At 40.0% G+C, this 26,571-nt stretch overlaps 4 protein-coding genes across 5 annotated transcripts; all 4 read right to left on the reverse strand.

Annotated features, from left to right (window-relative positions):
• Positions 1-27: 27 nt before the first annotated feature.
• smpd1 (sphingomyelin phosphodiesterase 1) lies at positions 28-6,411 on the reverse strand. The gene is made up of 9 exons (XM_085289097.1): positions 6,215-6,411; positions 5,729-5,990; positions 4,305-4,625; positions 3,724-4,004; positions 3,297-3,470; positions 2,327-2,498; positions 2,128-2,204; positions 1,616-1,761; positions 28-1,534 (listed from the first exon to the last, which is right to left on the reverse strand). Exons 2-9 carry the CDS (start codon positions 5,945-5,947, stop codon positions 1,116-1,118), a joined length of 1,809 nt encoding a protein of 602 aa, XP_085145223.1. The 5' UTR covers positions 5,948-5,990; positions 6,215-6,411; the 3' UTR covers positions 28-1,115.
• Positions 6,412-7,705: 1,294 nt separating this feature from the next.
• ilk (integrin-linked kinase) lies at positions 7,706-14,723 on the reverse strand. The gene is made up of 13 exons (XM_085289104.1): positions 14,628-14,723; positions 14,097-14,231; positions 12,092-12,257; positions 11,713-11,808; positions 11,451-11,547; positions 11,267-11,350; positions 11,093-11,178; positions 10,901-11,010; positions 9,277-9,404; positions 8,851-8,972; positions 8,664-8,763; positions 8,307-8,437; positions 7,706-8,212 (listed from the first exon to the last, which is right to left on the reverse strand). The coding sequence occupies exons 2-13, from the start codon at positions 14,183-14,185 to the stop codon at positions 8,063-8,065; spliced, it is 1,359 nt and encodes a 452-aa protein (XP_085145230.1). The 5' UTR covers positions 14,186-14,231; positions 14,628-14,723; the 3' UTR covers positions 7,706-8,062.
• Positions 14,724-16,911: 2,188 nt separating this feature from the next.
• timm10b (translocase of inner mitochondrial membrane 10 homolog B (yeast)) lies at positions 16,912-18,870 on the reverse strand. Its single transcript, XM_085289118.1, has 3 exons — positions 18,586-18,870; positions 18,412-18,507; positions 16,912-17,692 (listed from the first exon to the last, which is right to left on the reverse strand). The coding sequence occupies exons 1-3, from the start codon at positions 18,613-18,615 to the stop codon at positions 17,207-17,209; spliced, it is 612 nt and encodes a 203-aa protein (XP_085145244.1). The 5' UTR covers positions 18,616-18,870; the 3' UTR covers positions 16,912-17,206.
• A 2,303-nt stretch (positions 18,871-21,173) lies between these two features.
• Positions 21,174-26,542, reverse strand: LOC146565757 (uncharacterized). Of its 2 annotated transcripts, none has more exons than XM_085289117.1 (6): positions 26,381-26,542; positions 25,510-25,611; positions 25,377-25,419; positions 25,054-25,178; positions 24,505-24,563; positions 21,174-23,209 (listed from the first exon to the last, which is right to left on the reverse strand). In XM_085289117.1, exons 1-6 carry the CDS (start codon positions 26,382-26,384, stop codon positions 22,724-22,726), a joined length of 819 nt encoding a protein of 272 aa, XP_085145243.1. In that variant the 5' UTR covers positions 26,385-26,542; the 3' UTR covers positions 21,174-22,723. The 2 variants fall into 2 exon arrangements, with proteins under 2 accessions (XP_085145243.1, XP_085145242.1); XM_085289116.1 differs by having other exon boundaries at positions 25,510-25,614.
• Between the last annotated feature and the right edge of the window lie 29 nt (positions 26,543-26,571).

Consider the following 26,571-nt stretch of genomic DNA (forward strand, 5'->3'; position numbering starts at 1 on the left):
AAACTCAATATTTGCCCCACAAATAGGTAACGAGCAAGCAATTTTATTCACACTCTGTACAATCGCTTAAATTACTGCTTATATTACAAGCACTTTCCTGTTACACCATTAATTCCCCAGATTTGAGGAGCCAAACAAGCATGTCAGATTTATTCACTGCTAAAGAAAGTGGCTAAAAACAAAGTGCAGGCAGAAGTAAACATTAGGAATGTAAAATACTGCTCTTTGGTTGGCTAAAAGATGTTTTTGCTGAGGCAAAAAATGTTGCACATAAGGTGGATTACATAAAGCACAGGCCTAAAATCCAAACAATGGTGCTGACGAAGGACTTAAAAAAAAAAGATATTAAAGTGCCAGAACATTTGAGTCACACTGTGGGACTGAGATTAGCTTCATCGCGGCACAAGAATAAGGTCTGCCAGCAGGTGTCTTTCTGTGTGGAGTTTGCAAGGTTACTGTATATGTGTCGGTTCTTGTGTCAATGTGGGTGTGAATGGCTGCCTGTCTGTGTTAGCCACAGGCTTGCAACCTATAGAGGGTGTGCTCCACCTCTTGCCCCACGACCGCTGGAAAGGCTCCAGCCACTTTGCAACCCCAAATTTATATAAAAAGAAGAAAATTAATGGATGACTAAAATTTCAGAGGGACAGAGGTTTAAAAGATATATCGCAAGAATCGATAAGTTCATGTTTAACAAAAAAAAAGAAAAAAAAAGAAAAAGGCACTGGCTTCAAAAGAACTGCTTAAATCATGAGAACTGAAGAATCCTTGTAATGCCTAACACTGTGTGCGCTTCAGAACAATTTTAACCACCCTTTTCACAACTGACATTAAAGAAAAAAAGTCAACTGTCCCACATTCATCTAAGTGATTTAAAACACATTATTAGTGATGAGGCACAGCAAATACTCAAGTTGGGTTTCTAAGTTCCACATCCATGTGAACATGAATAATAGGTCAAGTGACTTTATGAAACCAAACCTATAAAAACAAAAACAAAAAAACAATCATTGTCCATCTGCAACAGAGGATGATTTGTTTTTGGCTCAGTATCATATTTAGTCATATTGCTTTTTCCCCCTCACCCTGCCTTTTCCAGGCTAAACTCCATCAGATCAACAGAGAGTTTTTGTGGCAGCTCTGGCTAAGCTTCCTTTAAAACCATTAAGGTAGTCGCACTGCTTCAGGTCATCATAACGCCCACTTCGCAGGTAGCACAGTATACCGGTCTTGCAGACCTCTTTGCAAGGCTTTGAGACGTGTCCTTTATACCTCAAATACCAGAACTTCTGGAAGACAGGATCATCATTGATAAAGGTCCCAATCAGCCGATTAAAATCGGAGGGGAACAGAGTAGACAGACCATAAGCTTCAGTGGCACGGTACAGTAGTGTCCATTTAGGATCCTTTTGTGGACTATGTGGTGCCCATGGACTGTGGTTTGCCTCTGTAAGGTTCATGATGTAGGTTTCATGGTCGAGTACCAGCCGAGAGCTTCCTTGGTAGTTCCCATCAACATAGTAGACACGGTATCCTGAAAAGATATATTTTTGCTGCGTGTGAGTGTGCTGCTTATGAAATGCTGGAAGATGATTTAACTCAATTATTAACTCACCTGGATTAAGGCCAACAAAGGTAGTGACACTGGGAGCAATAAACACTACCCCCAATGGGTGGGTCATGGTTTCCTCATCATAAAACATCTGGAACTCATCCAGGTGCGTATGGCCAAAAAACTGTCCAGTGATTGTACTTTCATACCTGAAGAAAGGATGCGAGAGTAGTTTACCAAAGAGAAACCAACCAATTCATCTCTGTTCACATGCTTCAGATGCTGAAAAGTGTTTCTAGTAATAAGCCAGCTCTGTATCTCGCTGCTGTAATTCCAAGAATACTGCTTATTGGGATTTAGTTGCATTGATCAGCATTACACACGCACCTTTTCTAAATTCACATTGGGAAACATTTAATGCTCTGCAATTAAACAATAAACCATTGCTTAATGAATACAAGCCCAAATCATTCTCCAAGTGACAAAGAGGTAGCCAGACTGACTTTAGTACTCCAGTTATCTTCTAACAGTTTCTAACAGCTTTATATTAAATCTTCAGTGGCTACTGCAGCTACCTGTTGACAATGTGATAATAGTTCCAGCTCCAGCTGCTAAGACAAAGGCCAGGTGGGATGTGACCAATGATATGTACCTACAATAAAGGAGGAGATATTTTTAAAGAAAAATAAATGTTTTCCTTTGCTTAATAAATGAGATCAGAGGTAATTAAAATAAGAGAATCCCAATGTCACAGTGTTAAATGATCAAACTCACTTTTTCTCCCTTGTCCTCGCTGGCCTGGAGAATGTGTATGAGCCACTGCAGCTGATCCCCGGGATCGGTGGAGTTCACCATCAGCCAAAAGTTTTCTCGTGCACAAAAGTTCATATTGAGAGAAACCAGCCTCAGACCAGGCTGAATCTGCACTGTGTAGAATCCTCCATATCTGTAATTACAACAACAGGACCTCTGAATGACTCAAATTTAAATGAAACTCTAGACATTATCAGGCTCTGGGTCACTTATTGAAGCTCAAAGTGTTGTATACACTCACTGGCCAGCAGAGGCCAGTGAGTGTATACAACAACAGGACTGGGACCGAAGTGGTCTTTTGTAGCCCATTTGTATACCATGGTTGTAACAAATGGTTCTTTAGGTTCTTCTCCGACCTCTGGCATCAACAAGGAATTTTCACCCAAAGAACTGCTGTTCACTGGGCATTTTCTCTTTTTCAGCCCATTCTCTGTAAATCCTAGAAATGGTTGAGTGGGAAAATCCCAACAGATCAGCAGTTTCGGACATAATCACACCAGTCCATCTGACACCACCAACCATACCACATTCAAATTAAATTAAATAACCATGTTCCACATTCTGATGTTCGGTTTGAACTTCAGCAGACTGTCTTCATCATGTCTGCGTGATTAAACACACTGAGTGGCTGTCATGTGATTGCCTAATGAGATAGTTGCATTAATGAGCAGTTAATCAGGTTAGTTGCTGCTATGTGACTGGCTGTTTAGATATCTGCATTAATGAGCAGTTTAACAGCTACACCTAAAAAAGTGGCCAGTAAGTTTATAAGAAACACTTTCCATCACTGGTAACCAGTCAAAGTGAAACTGCATCATAAACACAGTTTCCTCGTGTTCCAGTGTAAATGCTTTGTTACCTACGGGTAGCTTTAACTGCAGTACTGTGGCAAAGGACATTCACATATAATAAAATCATAAAATTCAGTAACCTTAAAGTCTTCAATGCCTGATCTGGCAACCACGGGGCCCATTCCTCTGCCATTTGGTCATATAGCCAGGAAGAGGATCTGTTGCCATGAATATAGGGTGGAGGGAAGCTGTTTACTGGTGTGCTCTCGTGGTTTCCTACAGCAGGGTAAACCATCACATTAGGTCCCAGGTGTCTGAGGACAAAAGTTAAGAGTCAACATGAGATTGGACCAGTTCAAGATAGCACATGACAAACTTATGACTGGACAACCCTATGAATGTTAACATGGTCTGAGTCAGACTACAGTGTGTTTGTAATGAATGTAGCCATAAACCAGCACAACATATATTGTTAGTTTTATAATATTAAAACTACTCTGATCTGCTGTTTTATGAGCTAAAGTAGCACGTATCAAAAAAAGTCAGTTAAACTTAAAGCTAACTTACTTGTGGATGAGTCTGGAGATGACAGTAAGCTCTGACAACTGCTGCTCCCTGGTCTGTGACCACACATTGTGTGCTGGTATGTCTCCAGTCCAGTAAACCCAGTCCCATGGCCCAGCTTTGGCAGCATTTTCCAGAAGGTTCTCCACTGTCCAAAGAGGCAGGTCACACTTTCCATAAGTTCCCCAGTGCCCAGCCTTCCTCCTGCTCAAGTTTGGAGAGCCTGAATTGTTACGACAACACAGAGGTTCCTTGCAGTCTGCAGCACTGCCGACGTCATATTCCTGTCAGGAGGAACAAAGAGTAATATTTTTTTTAAGGCACGAGTTAAACCAAAACAAGTCAGGTGATCAAAGCCATAACACTTTATGCTGAGTCAAGCCGAAAATATACAGACGCTGTAAATCACTAACTTTAACCTTGTTTTTAACAAACGTATGACCTTAATATAAAAAGGTTTCATATACACACCTACTGACAGACACACTTTGAGGGACTACATATATACACAAAATTAGGACAAGAATAGCCAAGTTTGCCAGGATTTCACTTCAATTTTGGCTCTTTTCATTTCACACACTCACCCTGTCCCAGTGGACGTCTGTGAGAAACAGTACTCTGCTCTGTGGAGAACCCGGTTTGGGAGGAGAGGGTGGTTTAACGGGGGGCTTAGGAACATTTGGCAAAGTGATGTTCCAAGGTGCATACACATCAAATTTGCCACAGGAAGGGCCCACCAGTATAGCACACGCTTCAGTGGGCCACAGAAATGACTCCTGCAGGGCCCTTATGAAGTCATCCCTGAACAGCTCAATTATATCCCGACAGACTTGCTCATCAGCCAGATGGAGACGGATACACGCCTCACCTACTGCTTGTGCCACTCGCTCTTCATTTGCATCACTCTGGGGGAAGGGGTTAACAGAGAAAAAACAAGCTCTGAGAGGAGGAAATTAAGAAAACGAACCACTGCATTTGAACTTCCTGCAAAGCAGGCCAAGCTAAAATTTGTTTAGAACAATCTGAATTTAAACATGCTCAAAGAAACATTTCACAGTACGAACATAAGTCACAGAATTTAAGTGCAGCATCTGCACTTAAAAAACAGGAGAATATGCAAACACATGTGGTTGAGGTCAGCAGTTACAGCTAACGATAAACATGTTATTTGTGGTCAATAGAGACCACATGACATAGTCTAAGGACTTTTATGCTAAACACAGAAGAAGCAGAGTGTCATACGACTTGTATCATACACCACGAACATTTTTAAACTTTTTATGCTCTGCAAGTGCAGTAATATTCTCTAACATAATTGGTGATTCACATTTGGAAACATAATGCGAACTGCTCAGATTTATTGTCTTTTTAACCCAATTTGGCTGTACCAGAATTGAATAAACAAATAAATAAAAGCGTAACTGCCACAGCTTAAGAGAAGTCCCTTGTTCAGTTTAGGAAGTTGGACAATGTGCAATAAACGGAACAAACCACAAATCACAAAGAAGAAATAAAAAACAAACAAACAAAAAAACAAAAAACAGTTAAACCAGAAGCATATGTTGATATCAAATCTAGTCTTCAGCCATCCAGTTTAAATGTTTCTACTTCTCAACATTAGAAAACACACTGATGTAAATGGTAAAGGGAATATTGAGTATACTAGAAGCACCTCTCACTATTTCATGATGCAGGTTAATATGGAAAACATAATCTTCCTGCACAGCATTTTATGAGGTAGCTGCAGTCTTCCAACATTTGTTGGACTTTGATCAAGATTTTCTACGGACTGTAAAAACATAAGCTCTAATTATACATGTAGTCAAAATGCAGTCCACAACAACAAGTAATGTATAACTACACTTAAATGCAGTTTTAATACTCCAGTAAACGTCTCCTAAATGTTTTTCACTTTTAAAACAAATGACTTCCTGAGCTGCTCTAAGGACCGGATGGTCTGTTGCACTTGTGCAACTTGTGGTTTAATAGGACATTTTTAACACATTACCAGAAGGGCAACATCAACAATGGTGAAGACAGCTTTGCAGACGTAGCAGGTGACATTTCTCCAGTTGAATCTGACACTTGAGTGGCTCAGCTGCTCCATGAACACCAGGCTGGGGTTTCCGGAAAGCTGCGCTGGATGACAGGAGCCAAACAGCGGCAATATCAAGACCAAAGAGCAGGTTATCAGCCCAAAGGAGGGCGGCTGAGAGGAGAGCCTCATGGTCCAGACAGCAGGTGTCCTCAGAGAGCGTTTGCCTCAGCCTCTGTACAGGACAGCAACACAACAGGCACAACAAGAACAAAACAAGGATGGGTGTCAAGGAAGTAACACTTACTGTCGCGGTGCTTAACTTAACACTTCAGCTTCAGCTTCAGAATAAGTGACTCACAAACAACCGCAAGCAATATTCCTCTGTATGTCAGCTACTAACACAGCAGCAGCGAGAACACACACTTAACAAAGCTAGCTACTCTTCTGATACCATACCTCTGAATATAACAAAGTGCCGCAGTTTTCCCTGAGTGAGAAGCGGGAAGGTCAAGAGCGGCCCAGCTCCCACGTCCACAAAGTGCAACGAAATGAGCACGGCAGCCTTCTTTCTTTGTGGAAGTCCGACTGTCACCTCAGCCGCTGGTGCTGCTTCCTCTGACTTCTGAAAAAGTCAGCTGACACGTCACGTGAGGCCGGGTTCACTCGTGCGCTCCCCCCCCTCCTGTTTTCTGATTGGCCCACAGTCTGCAGCTGTCAAAGATTATCAAAGCTGAGGTCACGCGCTGACCGTTTATATTTTTACCTCCCCTTTGACCAAATTCTTCCTTAATTACACAGTGACTGAAGTCCAGAAATAGCTGCCTAAGCAAACTTTTATAAATTTGGGACTATAAATTCAATGTGCTGATCGTCAGTATATTCTGCTTTATGTCCGCTATCTTAAAATAAAACCAATAAAGTCTTAATTTTGGTCAAAACAGTTGTAAGTTGCTTATTTCCTTTGTGTGTGCATGCGTTACTGATTCATAATTTATTATTTTATAAGTGTAACGCTATCACCAGTACCAGCGGGTCTATTATGACACATGTAAATATGGATACTACTGCAAAGAATCAACAAAATATTCAAATTTCTATATAGTTATTAACTTGAATGTGCAAGCAACCAAGATGACTGATTCCCAATCCAACCAAACATGGAATAAGGTCAAACATTTTTGAAGTACACCGTGATATCTCTGACAGTTATTGCATTTTTTTTTCTAATATCGTTATCATATTAGTATGATATGACTCTACTGATTTTTTAAATTCGGTTTAGTTTCACGTAATTTCCAGATTGGGTTTTGATCATTTTAGTTTCGTTTTTATTGTTTAAAAGTATTAGTGTTAGTTGGTCTTCTTAATTATTACGGTATGAAGGGCAGATATGGCAGAGGTTAGATTTAGCATTACAGTAAAAACATGGAACTTTTGAAAGCAGTTGACTCATATCCGAAGTTTCACCAAACACATTCAAATAAACTGCCAAATACTAAAACTAAAAAGATTTCCTTTTTATTTTCTACTTTATTCTAGTTAGTTTTCCAAATTGGAAAAATGCTTTCGTCACATCTAGTCTTAGTTAAAATATTGCAATCTTGGTTTTTGAGAAGCTGATCTTTAATATCATAGTGTTTAGACATCAGTCAGTGTCAGAATCAGAGTGTGAATTCTTAAGACCAAAAAATGGCTGTAAAGTCACTTACCTTGACCTTTAACCACCAAAATCTGTTTTTTTCTCCACGAGTTTAAGTGAAGAATTGTGTAATATTTGAAGAATTTTCCACCGGAGACAAAAGAGTGGAAGCAATCATTGACAGAAAATCCCAATGACATAAACAAAACCCCATCCAGGTAGCGAAAACGATTTTTAAGAAGTGAAAATGTGACAATGTTTAGTCTGTGATGAAAGTAAAATGATGTCTCAAATGAAACGAACAAGCATTTGTCATAAATATAAAACATTTATTGCATTGGCAGTCAGTGGTGTGCATAAAAGAATCGATTCTATACATATTTCACTGAATGAAATCCACACTGGATCAAAAAAAGAGCTTGCCAGCATTTCAGTGACCAAGTCTCAGTCATTACAAAAGAGCTGCTTAGCCAAAAAGAACATTTAACTACAAATTTAACTTATACAAGAAAAGCAATACAATATTAGTGTCTGAACTGTGGGTCGCTGAAGTGGTTCCTGGAATTATTTACAGTGGCTTGGCAGATACATAAAGGAAGTGATGCTATAGAGTGGTTTGGTGATTAAACATGAAAAAGGATGTGCGTGAACTGATGCACAAGCATTCACTTGTCTTGCATTTTCTCCAAGATGGGAACAATCATATCAAACTTGGGTCTCTTGGCTGGGTCTTCATTCATGCAGAGCCTCATCAGCTTACAGATGTGAGGGGAAATCCCCGGGGGAATGGTCGGCCGAAGACCCTCGAGAGACACCTGTTTATATTGGGGCGGTGTTAAGTAGAAAAGCTGCACGTGTTTGTAATGTAATGTTGAAGCCTATGGGCAGATAAATACTGTGTCAACTTACTTTCATGCCTATCTCCATGTGTGAGAGATCAGCAAAGGGGACTTCTCTGGTAACGAGCTCCCACAATAACACAGCGAAACTCCACATGTCTGCAGATCTTCTGTTAATGTCCTCGGGCTTCTTCTGCAAAGCTGAAGAAAGAAAAAAAACCCCCATAAACATAAGCACTATAACTTAGATCTTCATTATGTAACTTTACCAGGTAAAACAGCACGACTGCTTCTTAATTGGTACTAAATTATACAGCGCAGTTTCCTCCTGGCTGAAAGACTCATAAAGTCGAAGGAGGCATTTAGTGAGCAGGAAGCAGGAGGGAACAGTGAGTGAGCGAGGAGAAAAACAAAAGGGAATAAATACCTTCAGGAGCCATCCACGCTGGAGAGTACATACGACCAGGACACTGAAAGGACAACTTAGCATCCGCCATACTTATCCTGGCGGTCATGTCCTCATCAATCTGTAGACGAATTACATCTTGTGATCACATCTGATAATAAACATGCGGATATCTAATGAAATAAAAGACAGCAGAAAGGCCTCTCACCATGATGTGCTTACTGTTGAGGTAAAGCCGCGAAACCATTGGTTCTAAGGTGTGGAGGAAAGCCATGCCACTGGCAATGTCCAGTGCAAACTTCACTGCCTGGCTCTGGTCGACCACGAGAGCTGAGGGAACAGAAGGCAGAAGTAGGATATGGGGTTTAATTAAGTGCCATGATACCAACATCTAAATGTCACTTAACTGACTAGCTGACATGAATGAGTGAGATGGGGGGGAGTGAGAGAAATAAGAGAAATAAGTGAGAGAAAGACGCATGCACAAATACGTTTCTTTATCCATAATGTATGAAGCCACACAGCGTCATCCACAGTGGCAAACCTGCCGCAGTCTTAGCTCTTTCAGGCTGAGACAAAAGACAAATTTGAGCCTTTTCATTTTAACGCATGCACACATTGTCAAATGACTTACTGGTGCCCTGGTGTAATATGTTGTAGAGGGATCCGTAGGGCATGTAGTGGGTAATGATTATAGGGTGAGGGGATGGCGGTGACTGACAGGCCCCAAGAACAGGTAGGATGTTTGGGTGAGAAAAAATCCTATCAAGCCACAACAGAAAAAAAAGAGAGATTGTGAAGTGTTTCTAAATATTATTTAATAAATAGCTATTTATTCTAAGCTCAAGATGGTCTGTCTGGGATAAGAAGAGACTAACAGAGAAGAAATGGCCTCAAAGTTTGGTCTGAATCACGAGAACGCTTTGCAAATCCACGAGAAACCACCCCACCATTTGTGTCACCTTTAAAGTTAAGCCCAGCAGCAGTGTTTTTGCATTTCACTGTCACCTATTTTTGCAGTACATGAAAGAGCTTATGTTGCCTCTAATCTTCGGCGCACGCATAACCAGCGCTTTGATGATTGCATCAAGCACAGCCAGGACGTTCCTACTGCGCACTCAGCCTTCCTGGTGAGGTTTCTTTGATTTGGCCTGCTCAAAGGATTCTCTCACCTTCTGTTCTGGTCATTTTATCCCGAGGATGACAGAATTTATTAAAAGTAGATGAGATGGGAATGCAGTTTTGCTCAGGTGATTTAATACTATTCAGAGGACGCTTCAGAATGCTGAAGTCATTCTGTGGGCCCGCCTGGGCCTGTCTTAACACGTTCTGCAGGGTTCGACGGTTATTGCACGATAAGTTCATAACAGAAAACAGGATTAGAAAGTAATGCTTGAGTCACATTGTGAAGGGTCTGGTTTCATCTTATAAAAGAGGTTCATGTTTGCTGTAGAACCCGACTTAGCAAAAATAAAGGGTCCTCTCCTCCATTGCATAAGAATCCTGCACAACATCCTAGCTAATCTTTGACCACAGACTTCACCGGCGGTTCATCGCGGTCATCTGTACTCTACACGAGGACTGTGTTTACCAGTGCATGGCCACCAGGCCAAATGTCGACTGATTCTATGTAACTCAAACAGACGCTAAGCCGACTCAAGATAAGAAACTGCAGCACCAAATGTATTTGCCTCAGTTTACATAAACACGCAGGCTGACAGCATGTGACCCTGTGATGTTTGCCCATGATCCATGACACGAAAAGCAGAGGTGAAACAAGCTTAATTCAAGAATTAAATTATAAAGATAAATTCCCAGGATATGTTTTTTTTTTATTTAAACTATCTCATTTAAAGCTTAAAGCTTAAAATTATGCATTATTAGGGCCAAGATACAGTGTGAATTTAACACCACCAAACTAAGTCACTGAACTGTATGATACATGCAGTGTTAGTGCCTCCTGGAATATTTAGCTTTATGATAAATATGATGACTCCTTGTGCCGTTTACCCACCCAAATTCATAATACAATTGTCCAAATATGGTGAGTTCTGGCTCAAGAATTATGGCAAAGGTCATAAGAGTCGAAATGTAACTCCACAAACCAGTGCGTGCTGTAACAATGGCTAGATCCATCTTTCATATACAGTCAATGCAATGGAATACCGATTCATTGTTCGGATACCACAAGAAACACTGCTGCCCCAGACCCACCACTATAACCTTTCTCATTCCTACAGTACGGTTATTTGAATCACCTCAGTTTAGGATGTTCCTCGTTGAAGTCTCTGCTCTTCCTGGTGGTCCAGTCTCTCACTTGTAGCACTTTTACTACAATTTCGTCCCCTTGCCACCGACCCTGCCATAACTACAAACAGAGCGCATGGTGTTAAACAGCCGGGGAGCTGAAAAAGACTGGCACGCAGCAATAAAAACAGAGTGCAGCTAACCTCTCCAGACTGGTTTTCATTGATCTTTGCCAGCAGCGAGAGTTGCTTATAATCGATACCAGCCTGCTTGTTGAGGGTGCCATTACCTACAAGGTCAAAAACATCGCTATTATTGCAAACATTCTGCTTTGATATGATGATTGGCCCCTAGAGTGTGGAATAAATGCTACTCACGGGGTCGTGTCCGCATGGTGCCCTTCCAGAAAGTTTCCTTGTATGGAACTTTGATCAGACTCTGGCCCATTTTCTCTGCCTTTTCTAAAAAGAAAACAACAAAAATTAAGAATGCATAATTATTTCCTTTTCAAAAAACCCCTGTTTGTCTGTTAAAATATCCAAAAATAGTCCCCTGTAGCACCTTGTAGCAGCTGTCTTAGGTGAGGCTTGGCTTTGTCCAAAGGTGTTTGTCCATACCTATTGCATATACACACCTGGGCACCACTGGCCACCAGGTCCTAAAAGAAAAAGTGGTCAAACAATGTAATGTGCACAGATTAGATACTGAAGAGCTTCACAGAAAAAGACTGCAGTGACCATCTCTGACCAGAAGAGGGAGCAAAGAGATAATGGTAAAGTAAAGAGAGAGCATCTGTGTATGGGTATATAGTAAAGTACTGCACCTCGGCCACTTCATCCTGGCCCCAGAAGCAGGCGTAGTGGAGCGGGGTGTTCCCGTGCTCATTGACTGTGTTGGGGTCGGCTTTGCACTGGATCAGCTGCCATTAAAAAACAAAAGGGCATAATGATAAATAAGATTTGACCCACCTAAAAAAAAATAAAACACATACACAGACCCACTGATTAACAACACTGTATCTGTATCTGGGTGGCTTTGGTTCAGGAGAGCAGGTCATCTGCTAACTGGAAGGTTGGCAGTTCAGTCGTTCTGAGTTGATCGGTATGTAAATGTGTGTGAATGTCAGATAGCAAGCACTCAGCTCTAGAAAAAAAGTGCCTACGTGAATATATAAAGTGTATTGTATAAAGCGCTGTGTTTACCTTGGCCACGATGTCTCTGTGTCCATGACTTGCGGCGAGATGCAGCGGCGTATCGTCGCCACGGTTCATCACATTTATGCGGGCACCTCGCATGATGAGCATGTCGACAACGCCGTTCTTCCCTTCCCTGCACGCCCAGTGGAGAGGGCTGAAGCCGTGGTCATCACTAAGCCACAGGGCAAGCACAGTACGGGAAGCAAAGAAGACATACTTTTACTGTAAACTTACTTTATAAAGTCTGACAAGTATATTTTCAGTTGATGAAGTGTGTGTCACTGTGAGGTGATGACATTCTTGTTTCGCTGAACTGCATGTAGGAGGATGCTGGCGGCCTCTGACAAAATTGTACATGTGTGGCTTCCTCTATGACACGGAGACACCCAGGTTCTCATACACAGACACACACACACACCAACTGCTAATCTTTATTTAGACTTAAGCATATGCTACTGCACTTTTCCTGCAGCCTATACTCCTCTGGTGACTCCTCTGATGACTGGCATGTGATAAAATGCCAGTGCAAGCTGGAATAGCTACTAACATATGTAAAGGCGCAAACACTTGCAGCACTGCACTCTAGCAGCCTGCGAGGAGCCCAGGATATCACCTCCATGTGACTTGGCCCTCTTTCACCCGTTTTGCTTTACCTGACCCCAAGGCAGCTGCTGGGGATTCTCGCAGCTCGTTGCAAAGCCACAACCTCTTCACTCTATTTAACAATAAACCCTAAGAGAGCTTGTACAGCCCGTAGGAAGTAGCTCCAGAACTAGGTTAACACTTAAGTGAAATGCCAGTTAGGCACATTCTGTCTGTTCTGATCCAGCACTGTGTGGACAGACAGTGCAGTCTAACCAGCCCTTTGGGCTATAAAAAGTAACAGAAGAGAGAGAAAAAAACTCAGGAATGACAGGGTGGAAAAAACACAGTGGAATCCTGAGCTACACATTCTCTCTCTCTTTCTCCTCATGTCTCTTTATGTCACACGTTTCCAGGGGGCTGATCTGAAACAGCTTTTTTGTTTGTTTGGTAAAATGTTTGTTTCTAAGTTCCCTTTCCTTTTGTACCAGATGTAGAGGTAAAGGAATTCCACTAACATGTAGCACATTTCCCCTGCCGACACATGACGCTTTAATTGCACATTATTAGATATTCTAAAGGTAAAAACAGGCCTGACCGCATAGCTGAGCTTCCTCAGAGTAAGAGCCAAAAAGGAGGCCTCCAGCATAATGAGTGGCCTCTCAAATGTTTATGCGGGACTGCAGAGAGCTGTCTGGGTAGCTCTGTCGGCGAGGGCTTGGCCCTGTATGGAGCTGAAACAGAGGAAATGGTCTTGGCTGTTGCGTGGTTGGCTAGAAGCTCTGCAGCCCTCAGAGGCAACGTCAACAAACTGCACATATATGGCCTGACCAAAGAATGAGATAACTGAGATCTTTAGCAGTGAGGTCTTCTTGCTCCTTTCGAGGAAAGAGATTTTTGGAAAGGGCAGATGTTGACGGGGCTGCACCCTTTGATTAATATAAAATCATCTGGCAGTAATAGTTTGGATTTCACTTTTAATCCCAAAGTGTGGCTTCTTTAAAAGTAGCTGTTTTTTAAACACAACACACTTCTAGAGGGGCAAATCTTAAGCTCTCTGAGTCACGTAAGTTACTGTGAAACCTCCTCTGAATTACCCATAAGCAGTTTTTGGAAATGACCTCATAAGAAGAAGGGGGGGAAAAAGTACAGACTGTAGCTTAGTGATGCTCAGCAGTACGTGGAGTTGCAGAGCGAGAACAATATGGAAACTATGTGACCAGCTCCAATGCGCCAAAGATCACCTTTTTCTAATGCACACGAGCACACAAAAACACCAAAGAATCATTTGCTTTTAATACAAATTCTTTAAAAGTCCAGGTCTTGTTGCACAGGCTTCAACATCACAGCTGGATTCAGCAGAAAGTCCAGCAGCAGTCCTCTTCAAAGCCTTGTCTGTTTGAATGAGTGTGCACAGTTATCTGCTTACCCCAGGTTGAGGTCATTCTCCGTGTTGTCCAGCCACAGACGAACAGCCACAGAGTTGCCCTCTCTGCACTGTGTGAAGATGTCATCCATGGGTATGCTGCAGGTTCCGCCTGGTTTAAGCTCAGGATCACAGAGCCTGTAAGAGGTTTTATTAATAGGTTTTCACCCCCTCACACTTAAAAGCTTTGCACACCTTCCAGCACATTATCAGACATCACTCACTTTTGAATCTAGATTGCTATCAGCGCTATTCTGATGGCTGACTAGTTTTAAGGTCAGTGGGCGCCTTAAAAATGATCAAAATGTTAAATTCACTATTTTTGCTGCAAAAATATCCAGAAGCCAGCAGAATATAAAGCCCCCACGTTTCCTCTTGGCTTCATCTGCCTCCGTTGAATCGGATGGGCTGGCCTATTGGATCACTTTGAAAACTACTGTAAAAAAATGTTCAAGTTCAGTCAACAACGAAGCTTCTCGGGTTTGTTGTATGTTTAGGAAAAGTATGAACTGTATAGAAAAAAAGTTTTCAAACCTTTTACCAGCTGGTGAGCGATCGATTTCTTGTTGGTTTCTTTTTCCCCCGCGAAAGTCTGCCGTCTCCTCAAATTTAAGAGCAGGGAATGGTCGCTCCGAGTCCACGCCCCGCTCCTCAGAGCTGATGTGGGCTACAGCTGGAGAGAAGTTCGAGGAGGTGTCCGCTACTGGCAACCATATCCCGGGACACCGAAGCACCAGCGCTCCCTGCTGGAGGCAACGCAACCATGCAAAAGCAAGCAGGGTATTTAGATGTTCTGAGGTCTGCTGAAGCTCATCTTGTAACCAGCAGGTTGCCGGTTCGATCCCCAGCTCTGTCTGTTTTGGTCGTTCTGTCCTTGGGCAAGTCACTTCACCTACCGCCTACTGGTGATGGCAGGTGGCAGGACTAAAAAACTATCTACAGCAGATTAACAGTATCTGAAAGAAACACGGATGAAAAGGCCACACTATCAGTCATGGATTGGCCTCCCCAGAGGTCCCACCTCAACATTGGGAAGCAGTTTGAGATCATGTTGACAGAGAATGGAATCAAAGGCACCCAACAGCCAAAGAAGAGCTTTGAATGTCCTTCAAAAAGCCTAAAGAACTGAAGACTACTTAAAGAAATTACAAGAAAACTTATCTAAGAGAGTTCAAACTGTGTTGAAGAATGTGGCTCAGGGGGTCAGGGGGTTGGGAAGCGCATCTGTAACCGGAAGGTCGCCGGTTCAATCCCTGGGCTCTCTGTCCTGGTTGTTGTGTCCTTGGGCAAGACACTTTACCCTACTGGTGTTGGCCAGAGGGGCCGATGGCGCGATATGGCAGCCTCGCTTCTGTCAGTCTGCCCCAGGGCAGCTGTAGCTACAACCGTAGTTTGCCTCCACCAGTGTGTGAATGTGAGAGTGAATGAATAGTGGTATTGTAAAGCGCTTTGGGTGCCTTGAAAAGCGCTATATAAATCCAATCCATTATTATTAAAGAATAACCCAGTAATTAATGTTGGCTAATTATGAATTTTCATAGCATTTTAATGCATCACAACAGGATTATATATGTATACAAATTAAAACTATTAAGTGTCATAGTTTCATAAACTTGGTTGTTCTTACATAGATTTTTTTTTTTTTTTTTTTGCCAATTTATAACTTGAAAAATAACAAAACAGCAAGATTTATGTTCTTCAGTTACTTAGTGTTTTTAGGACAAATAACTCCCTATGGCAACGTGAAATCCCCTCATCTGTTTTAACTAGCTTGTTATTGACAAGGAATGTAAATCTCATTGGCTCCCTCTCTGCAGCAGCAGGGCGGTGAAATATTGTGGCAAAAAACATTTTTCTCCAAACAACATCAATAACTGGAACCAAACGTCTTCATTCACAGCCATAAGAACGCACAGTTGCTGGCTGTTTATTGCGGCTCTCCTTCTGGATTTAGAGGGTGTGCAACACAGATTGTGCAAACACAGGAAATGATGGGGAGGAGGGGAAGATGATGATATGTGACAAAGGTCGTGAACTGCCTTCAGAGCTACACAAGCCAGAGCACGTGGCGTTCCCCCGACTGTGTTCAGACACCTGAACAGGATGAAGGCGGGATGGCCTTTAATGTTTTCAAACCATAAAAGTAACGTTCCGTCACTGTTATATTTTAAAAGCTGTCATTTTTCAGAGAGGGTCATCCTACCATTTTATAACTTACACTATATACTACACGCTGTACTGTTAAACTGTGCAATTCCAAAAAACATCTGTCTTGGCTAAGCACATCTGGGTAAACACCAGATTGGTCTTTATACCAGGTGTACGATTGTGCTTTGATTTAGAATCATGCATTTATTGTTGAAATCCCCGGCTTTTTTTTTTTTTTTTACTCAGTCCTTTTCACTCCCTGTGTGTATATACACACAACTGCATTTAATCATGAGTAACAACCAAACTCTGACTCTTTCTCCTGTAGTGTGTCCTTTGTCCCATCTCTCTTTGTTCTCTTCTCTTTCCCCTCATCCCAAATTGGTCGTGGCAGATAGCTGCTACTCCCTGAGCATAATCCTGCTGGAGGTTTCTTCCTTTTAAAAGAGTGTTTTCCCTTCCAACTGTCACCCAGCGCTTGTTTTTAGGAGATCACGTGATAGTTGGTGGTTCTTTCTAATAGTTTCGGGTACTTACCTTACAATATAAAGAGCTTTGAGGAGACTCTTGTTATGAATTGGCACTATATAAATAAAATTGAATTGTAGGTACAGATGCACACAAACACACACATGCTGTCAAACAACTCTCATTAGCAAACAACATCACCTTTTATGGGTAGCCTTTTAATGTTAACCTTTTACAATTTTTTCCCTACTGTGTAAGAAGTCACCATAAAATTACTGCACAATTGAAATTCCTATCATGAATGACATTCCTCCTCCTCATGTCTTTTGATCAAAATGATTCATATAACGCTCTTGATCGATAACTGTGTCAAACCTGTAACATGTAATGCCTTTCATGGTCATTAATTGACTTTAGATTCATCTATTGCTGACTAAGGAAAAGGAAAAAAAATGCTGACATTTGGTTTCATTCGGTCACAAGATATCAACTATACCCTATTTATTAGACTCTTTTTGTCCTGATAGGCTCTCTGATTTAGATGCATCTTCTGATAAGTATGAAGAGTTAGATGACGTAAACAGTGCCGGAGAGCTGGCAGAATCAATCTGGCCACCAGCTACTGAAGGCTGAGAAAATCCTCCTGTATATGAAGGTCCAATGCCAGCTTTATCAAGCACTGGAGCATTTAGCGTTTCATTTGTGGGAGTGAGCGGTGTGGCAGCTGATAATTTGAGTTCTGAGGACACAGATGCATCCAGCTCAGCTGGAAGTGGAGATGAGGTGTTGGGAGCATGATGTGTTGCTGAAATTTCAGTCCCAGCAGCTCCAGATGCTGCCTCTTCCTTGGCATTCTCTGCAGCTTTGCTCTCCAGCTCCTCCATCCGCCGCTGGACCATCCGAGGCATCAGCTGCACATAGGTGCCCATTAAACGATGGTTAGATCGAATGAGCTTCCCTGCACAGTTGTCCACACAGCGCTCCTGGAAGGCAAACAGCAGTCAGAAGTAGAAAGCAGAAAACTACAGTATATTGTGATCACACAGTATATATGCATTAGTAGGCAAATGTGTTATCCACATCCTGGCTGGGACTATTTTTAGTGGTTTGACTGGACTGAAAATATTCAAGCTGCAACATAAAACTGGCTTCTTTATTGCAGGTTAAATTCAGTAAGGGCCTATGAATGCTACAAAGTTTCTCTTTCACAGAGTAGGGTCACAGGCAAAGTCCTCTCTGTCAAAGATGTTACACAACATCAAATGTGTTTGTAAATACAATAAAGCAGCATGACCAGGATGGACAGATTTAGAGATGAGTATATTAAAGAGCTTAGATTTGGCAATTTGGAGACGAAGTTAGAGAGGTAAGGTAGAGAAGGTTTGGACGTGCATAGGAGAGATAGGTGATATATTGGACAAAGTTTGTTGACGGTTGAGACAGTAGGCAGGAAGAAAAGAGGAAAATCCATTGACCACAGAGAAAATTCATGGATATAGTGGAGGAGGGGAAAGGTTGATGTGACAGAGGACGATGCTAGGGGTAAAGTGAGATGAAGGCAGACGATCCGCTGTGGCGACCCCTAAATGGAACAGCCGACAGAAAAAACACTTGAAAGAAATCGTGTTGAGACGCAGAACACGGCAATCAAACAATACCACCACGTAGCCGACACAGTAACTGTGATCTTCGCTTTTCCTACCTCGTCCATTGTGAGGTTTCTGTAGTTGAAGTTGCTGCTGCATCGCTGGAAGCAGATTTCAGTCATTCGGTTGTAAACCAGAAGAAAATCCCGCAGCTGAAAAACATACACTCACACTCATCATCCAGCCGTGTTGCTGATTGGGTTATAAAGCAGTGACTTAAAGTGACTTACGTTTCTCAGCTGTTGGTCAGGATCCATCATGGAAATTTGTCTACTTCTAAGCTAATATGTTAGCATGAGCGGTGATCAGCTGCGGTACTGAACAAATGATCCCACTTTTAGATTGTCTGGGTTGGGTGACGGTACAAATCGACGATATAAGTCACATATAGGCTTTAACAACGGAATATTCGCATTTGAAATAAGCGCACCTGAATAATTCGCAACAACTGCATGACATTCACATGCACGCTGCCATGTTGGTTACGAAGATCGTCTCCGCCCATCAGAGGCTTCACTACGTAGTCTGTGAAAAAAAAAGTTTCCATTTCCGGCTGGTTAGAAAAAAAGTGAAAGATAACATGATATTTTTATTTTATTTTTTTTAAATTTTTGTTATACATTCTTATATTTCGTGTAAATTATCTACCATCATCTCTCTGCCTGTTTGCTACTGTATTTTACTAGCATAGTAGCATTGGGTTGCCGTCTGAAAGGTGGAAGACCTAAATTTATGGTTTATTCAGGTTCGTGCAGGTAACCAAGGTCGTAACCAAACCATGCTATTTAAACTTAATAACAGAAATGAGTTGTTGTACCGTAGCGAGCTTCCTATCATAGTTTGAGAAAAACAGCCGAGAAGCTAGCCAGTCTCTATAGGTAGGCCGCAAGTGGATAATATGACCCTTCACTGCCTCAGAACAAACCACTTTGCTACAATTTAGTTTTTCTCTCTAAAGAACTATGGTTGGCACTCATTACTTAAATTAGTACTTGTGAGTAATCACTACTTAAAAAATACTTAAAAATACAGTATAACTTAACATCCTTTAAAAAGAACAAATCAAAAATAAATCTCCAGCGGCACTTATTACATAAAAATACTGACCCTTCAATTTGTTTCTTTCTTTTAAGGTCTCTGGTTGCTACTCCTTTGTGCAACTGTATCTGCTGGTAAGTACTTTATGTACTGAAAATAATATCCTAGATTGTTATGGCAGTAGTTACAAATGTTAGAATTTTAGCATCATTTGTGTATTATGAGGTTGAAATACTACAATCTGAGTTCTGTTGTTTATAATACAAAATAAGGTTATGTTCTTTGAAAACAGTATACTTGGCCTCAACCTGTAACTGTCTGAGTAGCAAAATTATTATTAAAGATTTAAAAAAAATAACGCGTTCATAATAATATTGATTATCCTTGATTGCAACCTTTGTCCGTTGTAACCATTGCCAAATAAATTTAGATGACTAATAGCAGTTTTACAAGGAGGTGGAACAGATTAGAAAACCCACTTACAGTTAAGTCCATAGGTTTTTGAACAAAGTACTTTTTTTTTGCTAATATTGCCTCTGTCCATCACCACAGTGGGTTTTAAATCAAACAATCAAGATGTGATTACATTGAGGTGCAAACTTTTAGCTTTAATGTAAGTGCTTTAACAAAAGTATTGTGTTAGTTGTTTTAAAATTGCATGCATTTTTATACATAATCCCCCATTTTCAGAGGCTCAAAAGTATTTTGTAATTGAACAAGCTAACATAATTTAAAAAATTATGACTAGTTTTTAATACTTGGATGGATGTCAACATTTACCTGACGTCCAGAACCCATGGACATCACCAAATGCTGCCTTTTCTGTATTAAGATGTCCAGCATTAACCTTTCCCGCAGTCACCTTCAGTGGTGTGCTTTGGATCGTGAGCTGTTTGTCTCTACTGAACTATTCTATTGAATGTCACACTTACTTTAACAGTTGTTCGAAACGCACTATAGAAATTTAATGCACAATTCACAAGCTGCAGTGTAACCCACTTTATATTTCATATCTGTCATGTAATCTTTGTTTCATCTCATCCCCCCTCCTCTCGCTCTCTTCGCACACATACATGAAACAAATAAGCAACTTAAAAATAACACCTGTTCCAATTACTGCAGGTCACATGTGGCATCATAAGCAAACTGTACAATGATAGCAATCTTACAAAGAAACCACATGCCCGACTACAAGCTGAAAGAGAATTGTTGCATTGCTTTTTCATGGCTGAAATTAACCCTTTAAAGCCTGAGCTGTGAAACAATCGGCAGAAAATTCAAATTCTTGAAAACAGAGAGTTTATTGAGCCATCTGACAAATTTGTTTATAAATTATTATACGTTTTAATTTCCATATATGGTGTTTAATTTGTATTGTATTTGCTACATCTGGCATTTCAGTTTAAAAAGTCACAAAAAAACTGTATGTATCAAATACGATACACTAGGCGTTAAGGGGTTGTGATTATGCAACCACAAATTTGTACTGTGAGTTTGAAAGCCAATGTCATATCTTAATTACTACTAATTTTTTTTTTTACTTTACTTTTTTTTTCATTTTATTTTTTTAACTAAAAAATTAATCTTCTTTTGTATTTTCTGTCTCCTCACAGCCACATCATGCAATTTGCAGATTTTTGCTGAGCCTTGCTGAAAGGCAGATAAATACCTTTGAAAATGTACCTCATTTTCTTACCGCTTGATCAAAGTTAAGTCAGCAGTGAAGCACGATTCTCTGCAGGGTCCCCAAAATGGGCGTCAGCTTGGCTGAGCCATTCTTGTGGACTGCATAATCATTTAATTACTCAAATCATTATTATGAAGACGTTACGTAGTTGAATGATTTCCTGCATTGTCAATGTCCCTTTAATACTTTACTGTAACCCAGTCATAAACTTTGGTACTTGGTTGTATGTTTACTCTAAGAGCATAGTATAAAACAGTACATTTTCCTTTGTCTATGTAAAGATAAGTGTGTTGCCTTTTGCTTCTCATCATGTCATATTAGATTACAGAACACATTAAAAGCGTTATCTCTTTTTTCAATTACACGATTAAGATAGATCTAAAAGCTAAGTTGTCAATTCATACTTATTTAAAGAGTAACTTAGGAAATGCCCACTGCAAATCAACTTAATAGGCTACAGTATAAGATTAATACCCATATTTAAATGATAAACTGCTCCTAATTACAACTGATTCTTTATAGAAGCGTGACTTTATAATTTTGAAAACATCCTGTATAAATGACTGCCTTTATGTCCTCATACATGACAGTTACTAACGGTGCCTGTTATCCGTGAAAAGTTTCTTTTGTGACATTCCCATATGTCTGCAAGAGTTGCATCCAAAATGCCCAAGGGCAAAATTTAATCCATAGAGGGGAAGTAGGCCATGGTCAGCTATTGAAAAACTGTCAACAAAGAGTGGGCTGCAGGCTTCTGACTGCTGAGTTCACTCCATAGCTCAATTCCCTCGGCAGATAGCCGGGCAGTAAATTATCCTGCCAAGGGATTACAGTGAGGGAAATAATCATTTAAGCAGATGGCAAATTAGCTCATATGTGCAATAGATTACTAAAGTAACAACCATTGTCATAACCATGACGTGTGAAATCCTACATGACATTTACAACAAAGTAAGGTGCCCACAGGGAAAACAAAATGTCATCACTTATGTCCCACTTAAAGCTTCCCCCCCCTTTTTTGTTTTTACTTCTCTGTTTTTTAAACGTTATCGTCACGTTAATGTTATCTTCACCCTTAGCATTACCGAGAGGCGGTTTCACATATGCTGAGCATGTCGAGTTTTTCAGTGAAACATTCCCTCTCAGCACATAGCCAGCGCCCACATCGTGGAAAACAAATGTAAGAAATAATTTCTTCACACCTTTCTATGAGACATCTGGTAATATATGATGATGAGACATCAAAACAGTGAGAGTTCTTCCATGGCCTGTGATGATTTGGTGTTTTCCTCATCTTTTGCAATAAACTGAAAAATTTCCACACGGGCCTTGACATCTAAATGTCACGCAAAGAGTTTCCTTTTAGCTTTATTTACATTTATTACACCCTCTGCATGAAAGGTACACTTTTCTTCCTCTGTTGCTCAATGAGGAGACCTCATCTTGTCTATCTCGGAGAGGAAATTGCTCAACCCTGCAAGCAGTTTGAATATTTTAGGTGACGTAGTTTCATTTTACAGCTGTAGTAATAGACAGTAGTTTGTTTTTTGCACATAAAATAAAATAAAAACCAAAAAGTCTTTTTCAGGTGATATAGATTTCAGTTCAAAACAGTTTGAAACAGTAAAACTTGATATGTTTGTTTAACCGTGCTGGTGACCATCCTGGCTAAAGCTACCAATGAAAGGATCTGTGCAGCTCTGAAAGGTTTCTACTTCTGAAAGCTGTTCACATAAACTCCCATTGTTACACTCTTGTTCATCTTTCATTTCTTCACTCTCTTGATTTCCTCCATCCTCGCGCCTTCGCATACTATTCCAACCAACATTCCTCTCCAGCGTCAGATTCTTTTCTCTTTCCATTTCCTCTGTCTGTTGAGCTATTTGTTGACTGTTGAGGTAGATGCTGCTGTGTGAAACCATGGTGCTGGTGTCTCTGGACGGAAGATGAGCATCCATGTCTGCATCCACCTCCAAGAATGTATTCGGAGGAGGTGTGTGGTGGACTGACAGCTGTTCGGGGAAATGATTTCGTCCCTGTGACTGGCTATGCTGATGGCGATGCTTCTTCTTTCGTTTCTTTGCAGTCTTCAGGTCCAGTGAGGCATAATTCAGGTCATTCTGGAAAGGCTGGTTTCAGACAACACAGACAAAAATAGATTGATTGTAAAATTGATTTCAGGTTTTGCTTTACTCTGCACCGGTTTCTGCATCCTATTTAGTGGCTCCTGTGTATGTTCTCATGTATTTGAGTTTGTCGAGTTTATTTTTAGAAGGCTTCAGGCTTAATTGTGTTCATTGGTTCACAGCTTTATTGACCACAAAGAGTCTCTGGTGTCAGTTGCCTTCCGTTTTGAAAGCACTTCTGTAAGCATCAGTTCAACTGATTTGACTGTTGTATTTTTGCACAAAATGTAAGTATTTAGTTTTAGATTGAGCTGACTTCTTGAGTATAGTCAGATAGTCAGTGCAGAACATTATTATACTGTGTGAAATACTGACAGTTGAAGTCCATTTTATGTCATAATATCTATCTTAGTCTCCTTAATGGTTATAAAATGGTTGTAAAAGAAACGATGTAACTGAACTTAGTGTCGAGTTTGGTCAAAATCATAACTGCAAACCGTGTGCAGTAGGACAAAGTGAAAAACAAGTAAAATGAATTCCTACCATCACAAAAAATAGAAAGTAGAAGGAGGGCACGGCAACTAATCAGTTATTTTTGGTTACAATTGTATCTTCAGTTATGGAAATAAGGTAAAATGTTTATTGCGCTGCATTCCATTTCGCAATTTTGTTCTTGTCTTTTGTAATAATTTTGGCGCGTCTCTTTACTCCAGAGCAGTACACTCTTAAAAGCATCAGGCAGTAACAGATTTAGCCAAGATGATGAATAGTCTTTGTTCAAATTCAACAATCACAAGCGCTCAACAAATGAGCGTTTTAAAAGTAAGCGACTAACTGTGTCAAACAGTAATTATTTTGATATTTCTTCTTTAATTGAGTAGCGCCGACACAGAAGCATAATGTGTCATCCTTTCACATTTTTAAACGCTATCAATCGACGCGCTAATTTTACATGACTAACATATATTTCACAAGTCACATCATCAGCAAGTAAAGTAATCAATGAAAGAAGTGTAAGAATGACAGAAGAACTATATACACAAGTTACAAGTGCCATTCACATACATTAGTGTGCAGAATACTGTATGTAACAACTCAAAGGAACTTCAAAGAACCTGTGAGTTATGCAGTTAATAGAAATTCTGTAAATAAAGATGGAGTTAAATGAGCTTTTTATTAATTTATGAGAGTCTTATTAGGGTATTTCAAAGTCTTTACTGGATCATGTAATAGGAATATGTTAATCCACTAAAATACACTTGCAGATAGATTTGAATAAACTTATGAACAGCACTTACCTTCTTACTTTCTCTTGTGCGTTGCATGGTCATCATCTCATAGCAACCCTCTGCAGAACCTGAAGTAAAACACAAATAATGTTTTCTTTTATTAACAACAATGCCCTTTGTATCAGATTTGATACATGAGTTTCTGAGACCTCGTCAACATGATCATACACAACATGATATAGCGAAGAAAAATTGTGGATTTTGTTTTAAGGGCTAATAAACATCTCAGTTCCAAAAAATCTGAATTTTCTGGCTATTTTTTGATGGGTTGGGTCTTACAGGGTTAAACATTCGGACGGAATGCTAATAACAAGACAACTAAATTATAAGTCAACAATTGGGGGGATGTACAATTAAGGCAAATTTGCACATGTTAATCCATTAAGTTTTAGTCCATATTAAAACATGTTTTCCATGTTTGTTTTTGCCAAAAATGTTTTTGTATATATCAGCAAACCATACACAGTTATACATTAAGGTATACAAGTGTTTCTTAATGCTAACGCACTGATTTTGTCTTGTTTTTTTCGAAACGAGTCAGAAAGCAGACACACTCACTTCTTCTCTCTGTGCTGATGTTGCCATAGATTGGATTTTCCTGTTGCTCATGATGATTGTGGGGATTTTCCCTCTGCTCTTGATGATTAAGGTCATGAAAATAATGCCCTTCATTGTGTGACAGGCTTCAAAATATGAAAGAACATTTGGACAGTTTGTTTAAACAATGTGATGCTATTTGCATATTGTAATTTTATCAAAAAATAAAATGAAAATACTCCAGTATCTATTACTGTTACTTACAATCAAGTGTTGTCTATTGGACTAAATAATACATTGCCAACAAAATAAATAAATAAACAAATATATATTAAAAAACATACGTTTCTTCTTCAGAAGTGTGGGGGCAGCAGGATCCATTTTTTTCTGTGTGAATAAAATATGTTGCAAATTTACAGAAAGTAAAGAGTGCGTTAGAAATAACTGTGAATACATTTAGATTACATATCACCTTACCTCTGCACAAAATAGTTCTTCGCTTGATGCAAAAGATCACATTGAGGCATAAAGAGATCGACAGGGCCACAGATAGCAGCGCCACGGCTACAGTTAGAATATCTACTAAGAGACAAAAACAAAATGACCACTAATATTGAAAAATGACACATTTTAGAACTCAGTGTTCATATTTCAAACCTATTTATTTGCTTGCGCTGTCATTAATATTACAACCCCCTTTCTATGCATCACAGTATCAAAGAGAAAAAGAAATGATTCTAGCATGTTTTCTAAAAACAATTAGATGCTTTAACATTGTTGGACAAATCCAATCACTGATGGTGAAGAGGAGAATTTTTAAGAAAACTACGACCTTGCATACTTTAAAGCCTGATATGGCTACTTTAAAGTTATTAACGTATACAGCTTCGAGTGTTTCTACAAGCGAAGCGTCGTAGGTTTGCTTTTCAAAAGTAATCTTTCCCTCTCAGTTTTGTTCACAACTAGAAATTATTGACAAATTTACATAAAATGCTTTTGCCATGTTCCCACAAGCACAACATGCTTAACTACTGTAGACAAAGAACCATACGATTACATACATATATACACAGACATGATTACTAACTCAGTCAGCCTGGAGTTTTGACTTTTATCTTTTGTCCTGCCATAATCATAACATAACTAGAAAAATATTTTTCTAGTATTTTGGAAAATAGCAAATTATACAGAATTATACTTAGCGATATACGACGTATGTGAGATATGAATAATGTTGTGAAATATACATATCATATATATATATATATATATAGATATATATAGATATAGATATAGATATAACAGATATGTATAACTTTAAAATTTCTAAAAGGTCTTCATATCCTACCCATATTCCAGCCGTCTTGAAGAAAACGTGTTCTCTGTCTGATACGACTGCTCTCAGGTTACAGGGCATCACGTTGTTTAATCAGTGAGATGTGCAACACTGTAGTCTATTTTTACCCTCCCTCTGTTACCTCGCTGGTATCACGGTACTTTGAAAACTGAATGTTCTTCAGTTACAAACAGGAAGCGAGG

Source organism: Mchenga conophoros, linkage group LG10 (assembly GCF_057382185.1).
Source record: "Mchenga conophoros isolate Kocher_MC1m ecotype Shallow Benthic linkage group LG10, M_conophoros_male_GT1.1, whole genome shotgun sequence".
NCBI classification, from domain to species: domain Eukaryota; kingdom Metazoa; phylum Chordata; class Actinopteri; order Cichliformes; family Cichlidae; genus Mchenga; species Mchenga conophoros.

Excerpts from the sequence above, each read along its gene's own strand:
- smpd1 (XM_085289097.1), bottom strand. The coding sequence starts at position 5,947 with ATGAGGCTCTCCTCTCAGCCGCCCTCCTTTGGGCTGATAACCTGCTCT. Across the intron at positions 1,762-2,127 it reads TATTATCACATTGTCAACAG|GTATGAAAGTACAATCACTG; the intron begins GTAGCTGCAGTA and ends TCCTTTCTTCAG. Across the intron at positions 1,535-1,615 it reads CTTTGTTGGCCTTAATCCAG|GATACCGTGTCTACTATGTT; the intron begins GTGAGTTAATAA and ends ATATCTTTTCAG.
- ilk (XM_085289104.1), bottom strand. The coding sequence starts at position 14,185 with ATGGATGACATCTTCACACAGTGCAGAGAGGGCAACTCTGTGGCTGTT. Across the intron at positions 11,809-12,091 it reads ACAGAGACATCGTGGCCAAG|CTGATCCAGTGCAAAGCCGA; the intron begins GTAAACACAGCG and ends TTTTAATGGCAG. Across the intron at positions 8,764-8,850 it reads TCAACAGTAAGCACATCATG|ATTGATGAGGACATGACCGC; the intron begins GTGAGAGGCCTT and ends ATTCGTCTACAG.
- timm10b (XM_085289118.1), bottom strand. The coding sequence starts at position 18,615 with ATGATGGATCCTGACCAACAGCTGAGAAAC. Across the intron at positions 18,508-18,585 it reads CTGACCAACAGCTGAGAAAC|CTGCGGGATTTTCTTCTGGT; the intron begins GTAAGTCACTTT and ends TATGTTTTTCAG. Across the intron at positions 17,693-18,411 it reads GAAACCTCACAATGGACGAG|GAGCGCTGTGTGGACAACTG; the intron begins GTAGGAAAAGCG and ends TTTGCCTTCCAG.
- LOC146565757 (XM_085289116.1), bottom strand. Across the intron at positions 25,420-25,509 it reads AAGAACTATTTTGTGCAGAG|AAAAAAATGGATCCTGCTGC; the intron begins GTAAGGTGATAT and ends TTATTCACACAG. Across the intron at positions 23,210-24,504 it reads GCACAAGAGAAAGTAAGAAG|CCTTTCCAGAATGACCTGAA; the intron begins GTAAGTGCTGTT and ends GTCTGAAACCAG.